Here is a 12380-nt window from a genome sequence, read left to right on the forward strand (position 1 = left end):
CGGCATCTCTGTCCATCCTGTGCTCCCTTTCCTGCTCTCAGCAGAGGGGCTCCTCCCATCTAGGTCCTTCTGTCCTCTCCTTCCCCCTCTGGCAGTCTCAATGCCCCCTCTCTGCTGGTTCCTTTTCCTGACTCCAAGAATTTTATCACGTCCCCCTCATGAGTAAAGAGCCTCCCCTCCCCGCATCCAGCAGCCACCAGTTTCTGCTCCTTCTGAGCAAGCACCTGCTCTCTCTGCTTCCTGCCCTACCAGTCACTGCCACCTGCAACCTCAAGAACACCAGCCACCAGCTGCCGGCTCCCACCCAGCCTCAGCCTTCTCGCCTCTACCTCCTGCCTGTCTGCCTCTTGCCAGCTCTCACTTTAGGATCCTCTCTTGGCCTGGGACCTGCTGACGGCCCTCTCTCCTGGGTCTTCCCAGAGACGATGTGTCTCCATGGACAGGTCCTCCTCTATCTTCCTTTCAAATCCTGATTCAAGGGCCAGGATTTGGCCCTACTCCCCTTCTTGCCTTACTGTCTGCTCTACCCATGTGGTCTTGACCTCTCGGGTATGATTTTAACCCCTCCCAGATGCTGGCAGCAGCCAGTCTGTATCTCTGAAAAAATAATCCTTCCATTTCCTGGATGTCTCCACTTATGAATTCGATAGGACCTGAGCTCCTCCTTATCCCCTCCCTTGAATGATGGCTGCAGTGCCCACCTAGTCGTCCCAGCCGGACACCTGGGCCCTATCCTAGGCATCCCCCCAGACTCCTGCCCAAACCAGGGCAGTCACAAAGTGACATTAATTTTTTTCTGAACTACTTCTTGGATTTCTCTCCCCTATTCCCACAGGCCTAAGTCAAGCTCTCTTTCTGGACATCCACCTGTCTGGTCCTCTACCTTCAAATCTGTCCTCTGCTTCCGGCCTTACCCTCCAAGCCACTTTCTGTTCGGCAGCCAGGGTGATCTTTCTAAACTTCAAATCTGATCATGTTCTTTTTTTTTTTTTTTAAGATTTTATTTATTTACTCATGAGAGACACACAGTGAGAGAGAGGCAGAGACACACACAGGCAGAGGGAGAAGCAGGCTCCGTGCAGCCTGATGTGGGACTCAATCTCAGGTCTCCAGGATCACGCCCTGGGCTGAAGGCGGCGCCAAACCACTGCACCACTGGGGCTACCCTGATCATGTTATTTCTTACTTAAAACCTTACAATGGGGGTACCTAGGTGGCTCAGTCGGTTAAGCATTCATCCAACTCCTGGTTTCAGCTCAGGTCATAATCTCATGGGTCATGGGCTTGAGCCTCCCATTGGGCTCTGCATTCAATGGAAAGTCTGTTTGAAATTCTCTATCTCCTCCCTCTGCCTTTTCCCTCATGTTCTCTCTCTCTTTCTAAAATAAATAAACAAGCTCTTTAAAAAAAAATACCTTACAATGGCCCCCCACTGACTTTAGGAACAAACTATGACACTCTGCATGGGCTATGGTCCAGCCCCACCTCTGTCACTCCTAACCACAAATTTGGCATTCTCATCCACACCAGGAAGCCCAGAGCTCCCCAAATTTGATAGAGTAGGCAGTTAGCTAGATATGAGCAGCAAATAAGTGCTTTCCGACTGATAAAAGGGTTGAGGCCAAGTTCCAAATGGGCAGGACAAACCCCAGGGGATGTACCTGTATTCTTCCCCATGACCACTGCCTTACAGTAACCTATAGCTTTATAGCTTCATTATAATATGTATACATTGTGGTTTTAACCCCTTTCCCCATCCTTCCTCCTCCCATCCCCAGAATGGTTGCCATGACGGTCAGACAAGGACCATATGGGGCCCAGAACTCCTGCTCCCAGTCAACAGAAGTCCCTTGGATGATCAGCTGCAACCTCAGTCAGCAACCACCCTAGCTATGACCCATAACCTATCCCAAATATAAAAAGAAAAAACAACCGTGACCTCCCAGGGCAGCTGCCATCTCTGGGCCTGCCCACCCTTCTGTCTCTAAAGTGTCTTTTCACTTAAACTGCTATTAAACCTTTGCCTGCTCTAGAATCTGGTTCTGAATTCTTTCTTGGCTGAACTTAAGAACCAAGGCAGGGGAACGGGACTCTCTGTGAACAAATACACCACATTGGTTCCCTTACCATGATTTTGCTCAGGTAGTTCTACTGTGTGGGGTACCCTTCCTCTCTCTTTTCCTTCTGGAAAACTTGTTCCTTTTCTTGGAATTCAGCCTGGGCATCATCTCTTCCAGGAAACTCCTGCCACTCTCCTGTGACCTCCCAGAGGGCAAGGACTAAGTCTTAATCACCTCTGATCTGCCAGTGCCCAGCACAGTGCCTGGCACACAGACATCTGCCGAGGCAATGAATCTCTGCTCCATTTTCAGGGGGAGGGGGGAGCAGAGGGAGAAGAGAGGGCCTCTTCCATCTGCAGAAGTGGTTTAGCGGAGGGCACTTGGTGAAAGAACGCCAGCTGTGGCATTCTCTGGGGCAAATGCTCGACTCTCTGGACTTCCTCCACTTCCTCCATCTAATAAACAATCTTGTCCCTTTGCTTGGTAAATCAATGCTGCACTAGGACCAAAATGATAACAATCTGTCAGCTGGGGAGAAGAAAGGCTGCTGCCCCATGCTTCCGCAGGATTCAGAGCAGGATTTGGCACACTTTTCTATAAAGGGCCAAATGTAAATATTTTAGGCTTTGCAGGCCACACTGTCTCCGTGGTAACTACTCCACACTGCCATTGCAATGCAGAAGCAGCCACAGACAATACATAAATGAACAGGCATGGCCATGTGCCAGTAAAACTTTATTTACAAAAGCCGACAGTCAGCTGGGTTTGGCCCTTGGACCACTGTCTGCCAATCTCTGATTCGGAACATGATGATCAGGGCTGCCCTGTACAGCTGCCCAGGTTGTTTATTGCACAAAGGAGCTTGGCCACAGTCAAGTGAGGCTTATATACACCCAGGGAAAGAAGTACCCTGCACACAAAGGTGCACGGGGACCATGGCAGCCCTGACAAAGCTGCCATCACTCACTCTGAGGACTTCAGGGGGGCTCTGTTCCCAGTTTTATGGTTGGGTGGGAGAGTGGTACAGGGAGGGGCTGGGGAAAGAGAGGTGGGTGCCACATACCAGGGGTTCCTTGTTCTTCACCAGGCGGACAATCTTCACTGATTCCTCATCAAAATCCTCATCAATGTTATCAGGCAGAGGGGGAAGAACAGGGTCAAAATTCTTTTGGGCCACTGTATCGTGTACCATGAGCATGGCCTGTTAGGAAAGCAAGAGAAATGAAGCTCACAGGGATCGCGGGGGGACCTTGGCCAGGCAGTGATTTTGGGGGTCTCGGATCTCACGCCATAGAAGCCACCTCCCAGACACTGGCCCTTAGGACTCCTCACTCAGAAGTCTCCCTTCTTTAGCCGGGGAGGACACGAGCCGCGTGGGCAAGCAGGGACTGCGGGACTACCCTGAGGTGGGGGGTGGACAGCAGCTGGAGCAGCTCCCTCTCGTCGCTGTGCACAGAGGCGGCCTGCAACTCCTCCATCACCTGTGGACGAATGAGACAGAACACCACACGTGGCTGCAGGTGCCATGAGCCTGCCGGGAGGGAGTGGCCCGGGGAGAACCCTGATCCCTAAGAACAGACCCAAGGGCCCTCACAGGAACTGTAACAGCGCCCAGGAGAGCATCAGAACCTCAGCCGCCCCAGGACTGACACTCTCAGGGAAGTCACGGCAGGGATCAGAAGAGCCTGAGTAGCTCAGTAAGGTCCTCCTACCAGGAGCCAACTTATTAAGCCCTTACTATGTGCCATCTGCTTTATGTGGACCTTTCCACCTAAATCTCACAGTGAACTTAACCTGGCAAGTACTGGTATTTTGCCATTTGGCAGACAAGGATTACACAAGAGATATTAAATATCTTCTGCCTAAGGTTGAAAAGTTAGGATTTGAGCCTGGGCTTGTGTGGCTCTATTATCTGTTGCCCTCACCACTGTGCTATTCCACAGATGAAAAAACTGAGGCTCAGAGCAGTTGAATGACCTGTGGCAGGTTCCAGAGCTGGTAGGAAAGGCAGTGCTAAGCCCGGGAGCCTGACAGCCTAACATGCTCCTAATCACGTCATCGAATAGGGGAGAAAGGAGAGATGTGCACTCACAGGCTGCATGCACCCTTGCCTCACCAGGCCATCTCTTGGCATTAGGGAAATTTATTCTGGAGCTGGCCTCAGCATTCAACTGGGACAGCTCTTCCCAAACCATGCAACACAGAGGCCAGGTCCACAAGAGATAGGAAGCATTCTTTTTAAAAATGAAAGCCCTGAGCCAGGAAGCAGGGACATGCTACAAGTCACCTGACCCCAGGACTTCACATGGGGCCTCCCCAAAGCATGGTACAAGGTGATTGTTTGACCTTCATATCACCAGGCCTCAAGAGTTTAGGAACTGCTGATCTGATCCAAATGCTCTCATTTCACAGCAGGGGGAACAGACTTTCTCGGGAACACACAGTAAGCAGGCGTCATCATGTCCCTGTGTCCCTTGGCCCAGTGCAAGGCTCATAAGTTTCTTCCTGCCCATTAGGGGGCCCAAGGAAGAGCCAGAGAAGGGAAGGAGATGTCTCTTCACCTTTGGACTCAGAGCCCCTATGTCCCTGAGGCTAAGCGATGGTGACAGGCAAGATGAAGGAGCCCTATGGAGTAGGGAGTGGGGCTAACACCATAAGAAAAAATCAAGGGCTTACATCCTCAGCAAGAGCCATAGCGCTGTGTAGAACAGGAGTTGGACTTTGCCTCTCGTAATAGCGAAGCTTCTCGTGAATCTGCAAAGACAGCCGATTTCAGACCAGGGCCTCTCAAGTCAGCTGCCCAGGGGTGCCCTGGAGACCTCACAGCCCGCTCTTGACTGTGGGGATGGGTGCAGAGTGGGCCGCCGATGGGTCAGCGGAAAGGATAGCCATTCATAGCGGGCTAACGAAGACTGTCCCAGGGCAGCGAATGGTTAAGATGAACTTCACAGGCCTCAGCCAGGTAGGAAAACCTCTAGAATCCCTCAGCAGATGGGATGAAATGAGGCTTTACCTTCATTAAATAACTGAGGCTTTTCTCACTGAAAACATCCCTCAGGAAGCCCATTTCTTCCTTGTGGTTGGAGTCAGGTCTCAGCTGAGAAGTCAACAGTGCCAGGGTTTCATGCAAACCTGAGGAGAGTGTATGAACCACGAAGTATAGCCAGTGCAATGGGTACTTCCCGCCCCGTGGAACCCTGAGTGGACTCGGCCATGTGGACAGTCTCTCCCCAGACTCTCATTCCCAGGGCTTGCGGGCAGGGCAGCTCCTGCAAGCCAATGCTGGCTGAGAGACCTGCTTTCTCTCCAGCCTGGGGCTGCTGGGCAGGCTCCCTCTTCAGCACTCTGGGCACGCCCAACCCAGGAAAGGCACTCACCGGAGTCCTCGGATAGCACGGGCATGTCTGTGCTGGTCAGCTCCAGAGCTCTGCCTGCAGATTCTGGGAGAAGGAGGGTAAGTGGTGTAGCAGCTCCATGGAGTATATTCATTCAACAAACACTGCTTGCACACCTGCTGTGTCGGTCCGTGGCCAATTTGGGGACAGAGGACATGGGAACAAATAAGTCTCTGCTCATTTTGTTTTTCAGAGAGCAAAGAAAGAAAACTAAGATTTGCTAGTAGCCTGGATGTGCCAAACATTACGCCAGGTGGTTTCATATGACACTTTTCTTAATGTGCACAAAGCCCTGAAGAATGGATGCTAATATCCCCATTTTACTGATGAAGAAGCAGAGGCTGGGAGGAGCTAGTGGCTTGCAGGTCAGAATCCACACTCTGGTGGCCTTTCCAGGCTGGTCTCAAAGGTACGAAGTGGCCCCTGCCTGACGGTGGGTGCTCGCTCTCCGGCAGCGTCCCCGCGCCTGTCACCTTCTAAGAGGCTCTACTCAAATCTCTTGTCCTTCACAAGCACCTGTCTGGGCTTCCAAGCTCCCTCCTTCCCCACCTCCCCCGCGTCCCAAACTGAAGGGAGCATCCCCCAGAACGGAGTGTAAAGACGAGGTGGAGAAACGAGAGTCGGGTCTCTGCTATGTAGGACTGGACAGCCCTAGCTCGGGAGGCCCCCCAACGTGCTCTGCAGCACGTGGACCTCAAGAAGTCCTCCTTCAGAAGGGGACAAGGAGAATAGTGATTCATTCGTTCCGCAAACATGGAGCCAGCCCCACTGCGCGGAGCACCGTGACACCAAGATGCAGAAGAATGGTCCTGGGCTCTCCAGCCACCGCGCCGGCCTTCGCCAGACTCACCCCGCGCTCCTCCCGGCTGTGCCCCTACCCCGAGGCGGCCGGGCGCGCGGGCTCCAGCTCGCTCCGGAAGGAACCTGTGGGACGAACAAGGAGCGCGGCTGGCCGGAGGGGAGGCGAACCCCGGGGGCCGCGGGCGGGCGGTCGCGAGGACGCCGAGCGGCGGGAAAGGAGCGGGTCGCACGGCGGGGGGTGCGAGCGCCAGGAGGAAGGCCCGGGGCCGAGGGGCGGGGACTCGGCGCCCCCTCCCCCCGGCGGGGGCCCGAGGTGGGCGGGGGGGCCGCGGGCAGCCGCGCGCACGAGGGGCGGGGCCCGGCGCCTCCTCCCCGCCCCGCCGCGCCCCTCCCGCCGCAGCCCCGCTCCCCGCCGCCTCCCCGCGGGGGTTCCTACCTGGCCGCGCCGGGATCTCCGCTCCACCACCGGGAGCCGCGCGGGTGCCCGGAGCCTCGGCCGCCGCTGGCTCCGCCTCCCCGGCCCCTCCCTGCCGCGGCCGCGCCGGGCGGGGGTGGCGGAGCGGGAGCGGGCGGGGCGCGGGAGGAGGCGGGGGAAGGGGCGCGGGAGGGGGCGGGGCAGGAGCGCGGGGAGCGCGGACCCGGGCTGGCCCTCGGGCCTCCCAGGCTAGGCCCCCGCCCCGCCGTCCGCCCCGCCGAGCGCCGCGGAGCCCCCGCCAGCGCCCTTCTACCCGGCGCACGCCCGCCTCCCGCCCGCACGGCCCCCCCCGCGGGTGCGGGGCTGGGCGCCTGTTTCACGTACTGGGCAATACCGCAAACATTCATGCGGTGCCCTCCGAGCGCTCGGCGCTGTGCGGGGGGCTGGGGCTTCAGAGCCGCCCGAGACAGGCAACCTGGATTTGAGAACTCGCGTGTCGGACGGGGACCAGTCAGAGGCGGGGGCAAGTGGCCGTAACAATGCAGCGTGCTGGGAAAGATGGATCGGCGCTGTGCCCCGCGGCGCGGAAAGGGAGGGAGGAGAAGTCGAGCTGGGGAGACCGCGAGGCTCGGTCCTGTCCGGGTGTAGGGGGTGGGGTTGAGGGGGGTGGGGGACGGGGAGGAGGGAAGGCAGCCCGTACGCTCGGGCTCCTCCTGGGCGACGGGCTCTGTGAAATGGCCGTGAAGATCACTGACTTTTATTGTGCTGTCTTTATGCCCAGGTACTCCTCAGATCACTTTGCATCGCATTAGCAACTGAGATCGGCACCATTATTACCTAGGCTCCGTAATTGAGGAAACTAAGGTTCAGGGGTGGAAGATGTGTATGGGAGAGAGGGCAGAAGAAACTGCTGGGTGAGTGAGCAGGTGGCTATGGGGTTGAGCGAATGAGTTCCCTCCCCGGTCTCCCAGCAGCAAAGAAGGCGCAGCAGCACTTGTCGGGAGAGGTGGACCTGAGATTGTGTCTGGGAGTAGTCTAGCATATTAAGAAGAGGAAATGAGTTCCCAGGACCCCGCAGCCTGCAGTACATGGGGAGGCTGTCAGTGGTGGAGTGTGTCATGATGACATTTCCCCTCTCTCATCAAAAATGATCTACACCAGTGCTTCTCAAAATGTAATGCGCCTGGGAATCATATGGAGGTTGCCTAGGCTGGAGCGTTGCTGGATTCTGCATTTCTAACAAGCTTCCAGGTGATGTGATGCTCCTTGTATTGGCGACTCACTTTCAGTACAGAAAGACTGCATGAGACACATTTTTTACCTGGGAGCTTAGTGTTGGAGGGATACCATCTGATAGAGAGTCAAATGATTTTTGATGAGCTCACTGACAAATGATGCTGGAATAGCTGGGTATTCATGTGAATGGGAGGAGGGGGCTGCAATCCCTACCTCACACCACGTACAAAGTGTGGTCCCTCAAGTTAAGAGGGACCGTAGTCCTAAACATAAACCTAATTTTTAAAACATTTTTTAAAGATTTTATTTATTTATTCATGAGAGGCACACAGAGAGAGAGGCAGAGACACAGAGGGAGAAGCAGGCTCCTCACAGGGAGCCTGATGCGGGACTCGATGCCAGGACACCAGGATCATGCCCTGAACCGAAGGCAGATGCTCAACTGCTGACCCACCCAAGCATCCCAAACATAAACTTAATTGATAAATCCTCTAGAAGAAAACATAGAAGAATATCTTCTCAATCTTTTGGTACACAAAGATTTCTTAGAAAGGACATAAAAGGCAGAGACCCGTAAAAAATTGGTAAATGTATCTCATCTGAATTTAAAACTTTTCTTTAAGATTTTATTTATTTATTCATGAGAGACAGAGAGAGGCAGAGACAGGCAGAGGGAGAAGCAGGCTCCATGCAGGGAGCCCAATGTGGGACTCCATCCTGGGACTCCAGGATCACTGCCTGGGCCCAAGGCAGGCGCTAAACCGCTGGGCCACACAGGGATCCCCTGAATTTAAAGCTTCTATGTATCAAAAAACACTATCAAGAAAATAGGCAAGCCATAGGCTGAGCAGAAATATTCATAGCATATCTATCTGACAAAGGACCCATATCTGGAATAAAGAGCTCCTGTAACTCAATGATAAAAAAAAACAAACAATACAGCTAAAAAAAAAAAAAAAAAAAAGCTAAAAAAAAAAAACAGGCAAAAGACATGAACACCCACTTCACAAAAGAAAATATAAAAATACCCAATAAGCATCAGAGAAAGTGCTCTTCCTTTATCATTTGTCATCAGGAAACGTAAATTACAGCCACCAGCAGGTGTCATTCCACATGTACTAGAGGGTGAAAGCGAGAGTACTCCAGACACCTAAGGTGGCAAGGATGAGGAACAACTGGAGTTTTCCCAATGCTATGTGAATATAACATGGTACCAACACTTTGGAAAACCGTTTGGCAGCTTCTTTGAAAAACTAAACATACATCTATTGTGTGATCCATCAATTCCATCCCTTGGTATTCATCTGAGCAAAATAAAACCATCTGGCCACAACAGCTGTACAAGAATATCCAATGCATGTTTATAATAAAAAATGGAGAACAATCCAGATGTCCTTCAACAAGTGAACTGATGAACTGTGGTATGTCCACAAGGTGGTATATTTGCTCATCATTAAAAAGAAACAAACTACTATTAAGATTATCCCCACCATGCAACAATGTGGGTGAATGTCAAAATATATGAAGCTGAATGAAAGAAAGCAGACAGAAAATACATACTGTATGATTCCTGGGATGTTGTGATTTTGTTGCTGTCACTGCACTCAGATGACTTGACTGGTCCAGAAACCCAGTTGTTTATGATGATGATGATGATGATGATGATGATGCAGCAAGTTACCTAAATTACCCCAGAAGAGAGAGAACCATTAACAGACCTATTTCTTTCTTCCTTTTTTTTTTTTTAAACAAACCAATTTGAAAAGAGTAGAGTTGTTGGGGCCCCTGGCTGGCTCAGTTGGTAAAGCATGCGACTCTTTATTTCAGGGTCATGAGTTCAAGGCACACGTTGGATGTAGAGCCTAATTAAAATAAAAAAAAAAAAATTAGAGTACAGTTGTCAAAAAATTGCTCCCTCAGAAAGCACTGGATAGTTCAATCAAACACTTAAACAGATACCTGTGCCTCTTCTAAAACATAGAAACAGAAATAAATCTTCAAAATTCTTTTTAGGAAGTAAACATAGCATTTTGCTGTTGAAGAAAGCAAAAACCAAAGAAACTCAACTTCACAAGCCTATCTCACTTATGAAAAAAATCCCGAAAACTGTATGAGCAGATAATTTCACCAGGATGCAAAAAGAATTACCATGATCAAGTAGAGTATATTCTAAAAATGGCTTAGTGTTCAGAAACTAAATGGTTTACTCATTGGAAATCTATTAATGTAACTCCATGTAAAGTAATCTAGGAATAGAATAAAAAGTGAAAAATTAATATTAACTCCATAGATACACCCATACATGATGTTTTTTAAATATCTTTCAAAAATGAAGGAGAACTGGATGCCTGGGTGGCTCAGTGGTTGAGCAACTGCCTTTGGCTCAGGGGGTGATCCTGGGGTCCAGGATTGAGTCCCACATTGGGCTCCCCACAGGGAACCTGCTTCTCCTCCTGCCTATGTCTCTGCCTCTCTCTGTGTCTCTCATGAATAAATAAAAATCTTACAAAAAATGAAAGAGAACAAAAGTTTAAACATAGTTACCACATGATCCAGCAACTCCACTCTTCAATATGTACCCAAGATATGAAAATGAAAACACAAAAACCTGGAGAAAAATAAAATGTTCAAGCATTATTTGTGATAGCAAAAAAGTGGGAGAAAAAATAATGTCTATCAATTGATAAATGGATAAATAAAACAAGGCATCATCATACAATGGAATAAAAAGAAATGAGGTCTTGATACATGCCTCAAAATGTGATGCTAAGTGGAAGAAGTCATTCATAAAAGACCACATATTGTACAATTCCATTAATATGAAAAATCCAGAATAAGCAAATTTATAGAGACAGAGGTATGGTTCCTAGGCTGGGGAAATGGAGGTGAGGAGTGCGTGCTAATGCGTACTAGCTTTCTCTTTAAGATGATGAAAGTGTTCTAAAATTAGATTATGGTGCTGGTTTTACAACCGTCTGTTGAATATACTAATCTCTGTGAATCTACTAAAAATGCTACTATTCAATTTCTGTATATCCTAAAAACCATTGACTTGTACACTTTTAATGGATGGATTTTATGGTATGTAAATTATATCTCAATAAGATTGTTTTTATAAAAAGTAAATGGACTAAATCCTCCATGATAAGGGATAATCAAACTGGATTTTTTTAAAAGATTTTATTTATTTATTCATGGGAGACACACAGAGAGAGAGAGAGAGAGAGAGAGAGAGGCAGAGATACAGGCAGAGGGAGAAGCAGGCTCCATGCAGAAAGCCTGACACAGGACTCTATCTGGGAGCCCAGGATCATGCCCTGAGCCAAAGGCAGACGCTCAACCATTGAGCCATCCAGGTGTCCCCAAACTGGATTTAAAAAGCAAGACTATTTAAAGAAACTCACTTTAAACCTAAAAATACAGATATGATCAAAGAAAATGAAGGAAAAAAGATTTACCTTGGAAATACTAATTTAAGAAAGCTGAAATGACTACATTAACGTCAGGCAAAGTAAACCTCAAAACGAGGAATATTACCAGGGATAAAAGGGGATATTTTATAATGAGAAGGAATCAGGTGGCCAAGAAGCCATATCAACCCTAAATGTGCATGAACACAACAGTGAAACTTCAGGGTGTCTGGCATCGCCACCAGAGTTATACAACATCGCTCTGGGTGTGGCAGCCAATATGAGTGGATGAGGAAAAGAAATAGTAGGCATAGATACTAGAAAGAAGGAGGCAGCACAGGTGGTATACCTAGAAATTCAAAATAATTGGCCTACAATAGAAATAGAAGTGCTGGGACACATGAGTAGCTCAGAGGTTGAGCGTCTGCCTTCAGCTCAGGTCGTGATCCCAGGGTCCTGGAATCGAGTCCCACATCAGGCTTCCTGCAGAGAGCCTGCTTCTCTTCTGCCTATGTCTCTGCCTCTCTCTGTGTGTTTCTCATGAATTAAAAAAAAAAAATCTTAAAAGAAATAGAAGTGCTGAGGAGATTAAGAGAGCGGAATTCGCAATTCCTATTACAAATTCAATGACTTTCCTATGAACAGAAATAAATAAAGTATAATGAAAGAAAAAATTCCAAACTAAGAGAGTAACCTAAAGATTGAATACTTATTGATACATAAGAGGGAGGGACCCCTAAAACACTAGTAAAGCACATATATGACCAAGACTAACTCAAAAAACACAGAAAAGGATAGCTTATTATCGTAAATATGTCATTTCGCTCTAAAATCTTCTCCAAACCCAATGCAATCTCAATTAAGGTATGAAAAGGATTTTCAGAGGAAACTTTTTAAATGCTACCAAAATTCATCAGGAAAAATAAGCACTGGTGAAAATTCTGGAAAAGAAGAGTTATAGAACCGAGTGGGATGGGTGGCCCCATCCGATATGAAACATTTCTGACTTGAAAACAACTTTCTAAAGTTTAGTACCGAAGAAACAGCTAGACAAATAGAACAG

General features: G+C 49.4%; 1 protein-coding gene across 5 annotated transcripts in view; it reads right to left on the bottom strand.

Annotated features, from left to right (window-relative positions):
- MPP3 (MAGUK p55 scaffold protein 3) overlaps positions 1-6804 on the bottom strand; it is a 27295-nt gene extending 20491 nt beyond the window's left edge. The window contains exons 1-7 of one of the 5 annotated variants that reach the window (XM_072780762.1): positions 6693-6804; positions 6306-6379; positions 5438-5500; positions 5074-5192; positions 4737-4814; positions 3461-3541; positions 3124-3261 (exon numbers count right to left, since the gene is read on the bottom strand). In XM_072780762.1, coding sequence (XP_072636863.1) covers positions 3124-3261; positions 3461-3541; positions 4737-4814; positions 5074-5192; positions 5438-5462 — 441 coding nt within the window. In that variant the 5' untranslated portion in view covers positions 5463-5500; positions 6306-6379; positions 6693-6804. Of the gene's footprint in view, positions 1-3123; positions 3262-3460; positions 3542-4736; positions 4815-5073; positions 5193-5437; positions 5575-6305; positions 6380-6692 lie in introns of all 5 variants that reach the window. The other 4 variants (XM_072780759.1, XM_072780760.1, XM_072780761.1 and 1 more) reach the window with 4 other exon arrangements.
- Between the last annotated feature and the right edge of the window lie 5576 nt (positions 6805-12380).

This window comes from Canis lupus, chromosome 16, assembly GCF_048164855.1.
Source record: "Canis lupus baileyi chromosome 16, mCanLup2.hap1, whole genome shotgun sequence".
NCBI lineage: Eukaryota > Metazoa > Chordata > Mammalia > Carnivora > Canidae > Canis > Canis lupus.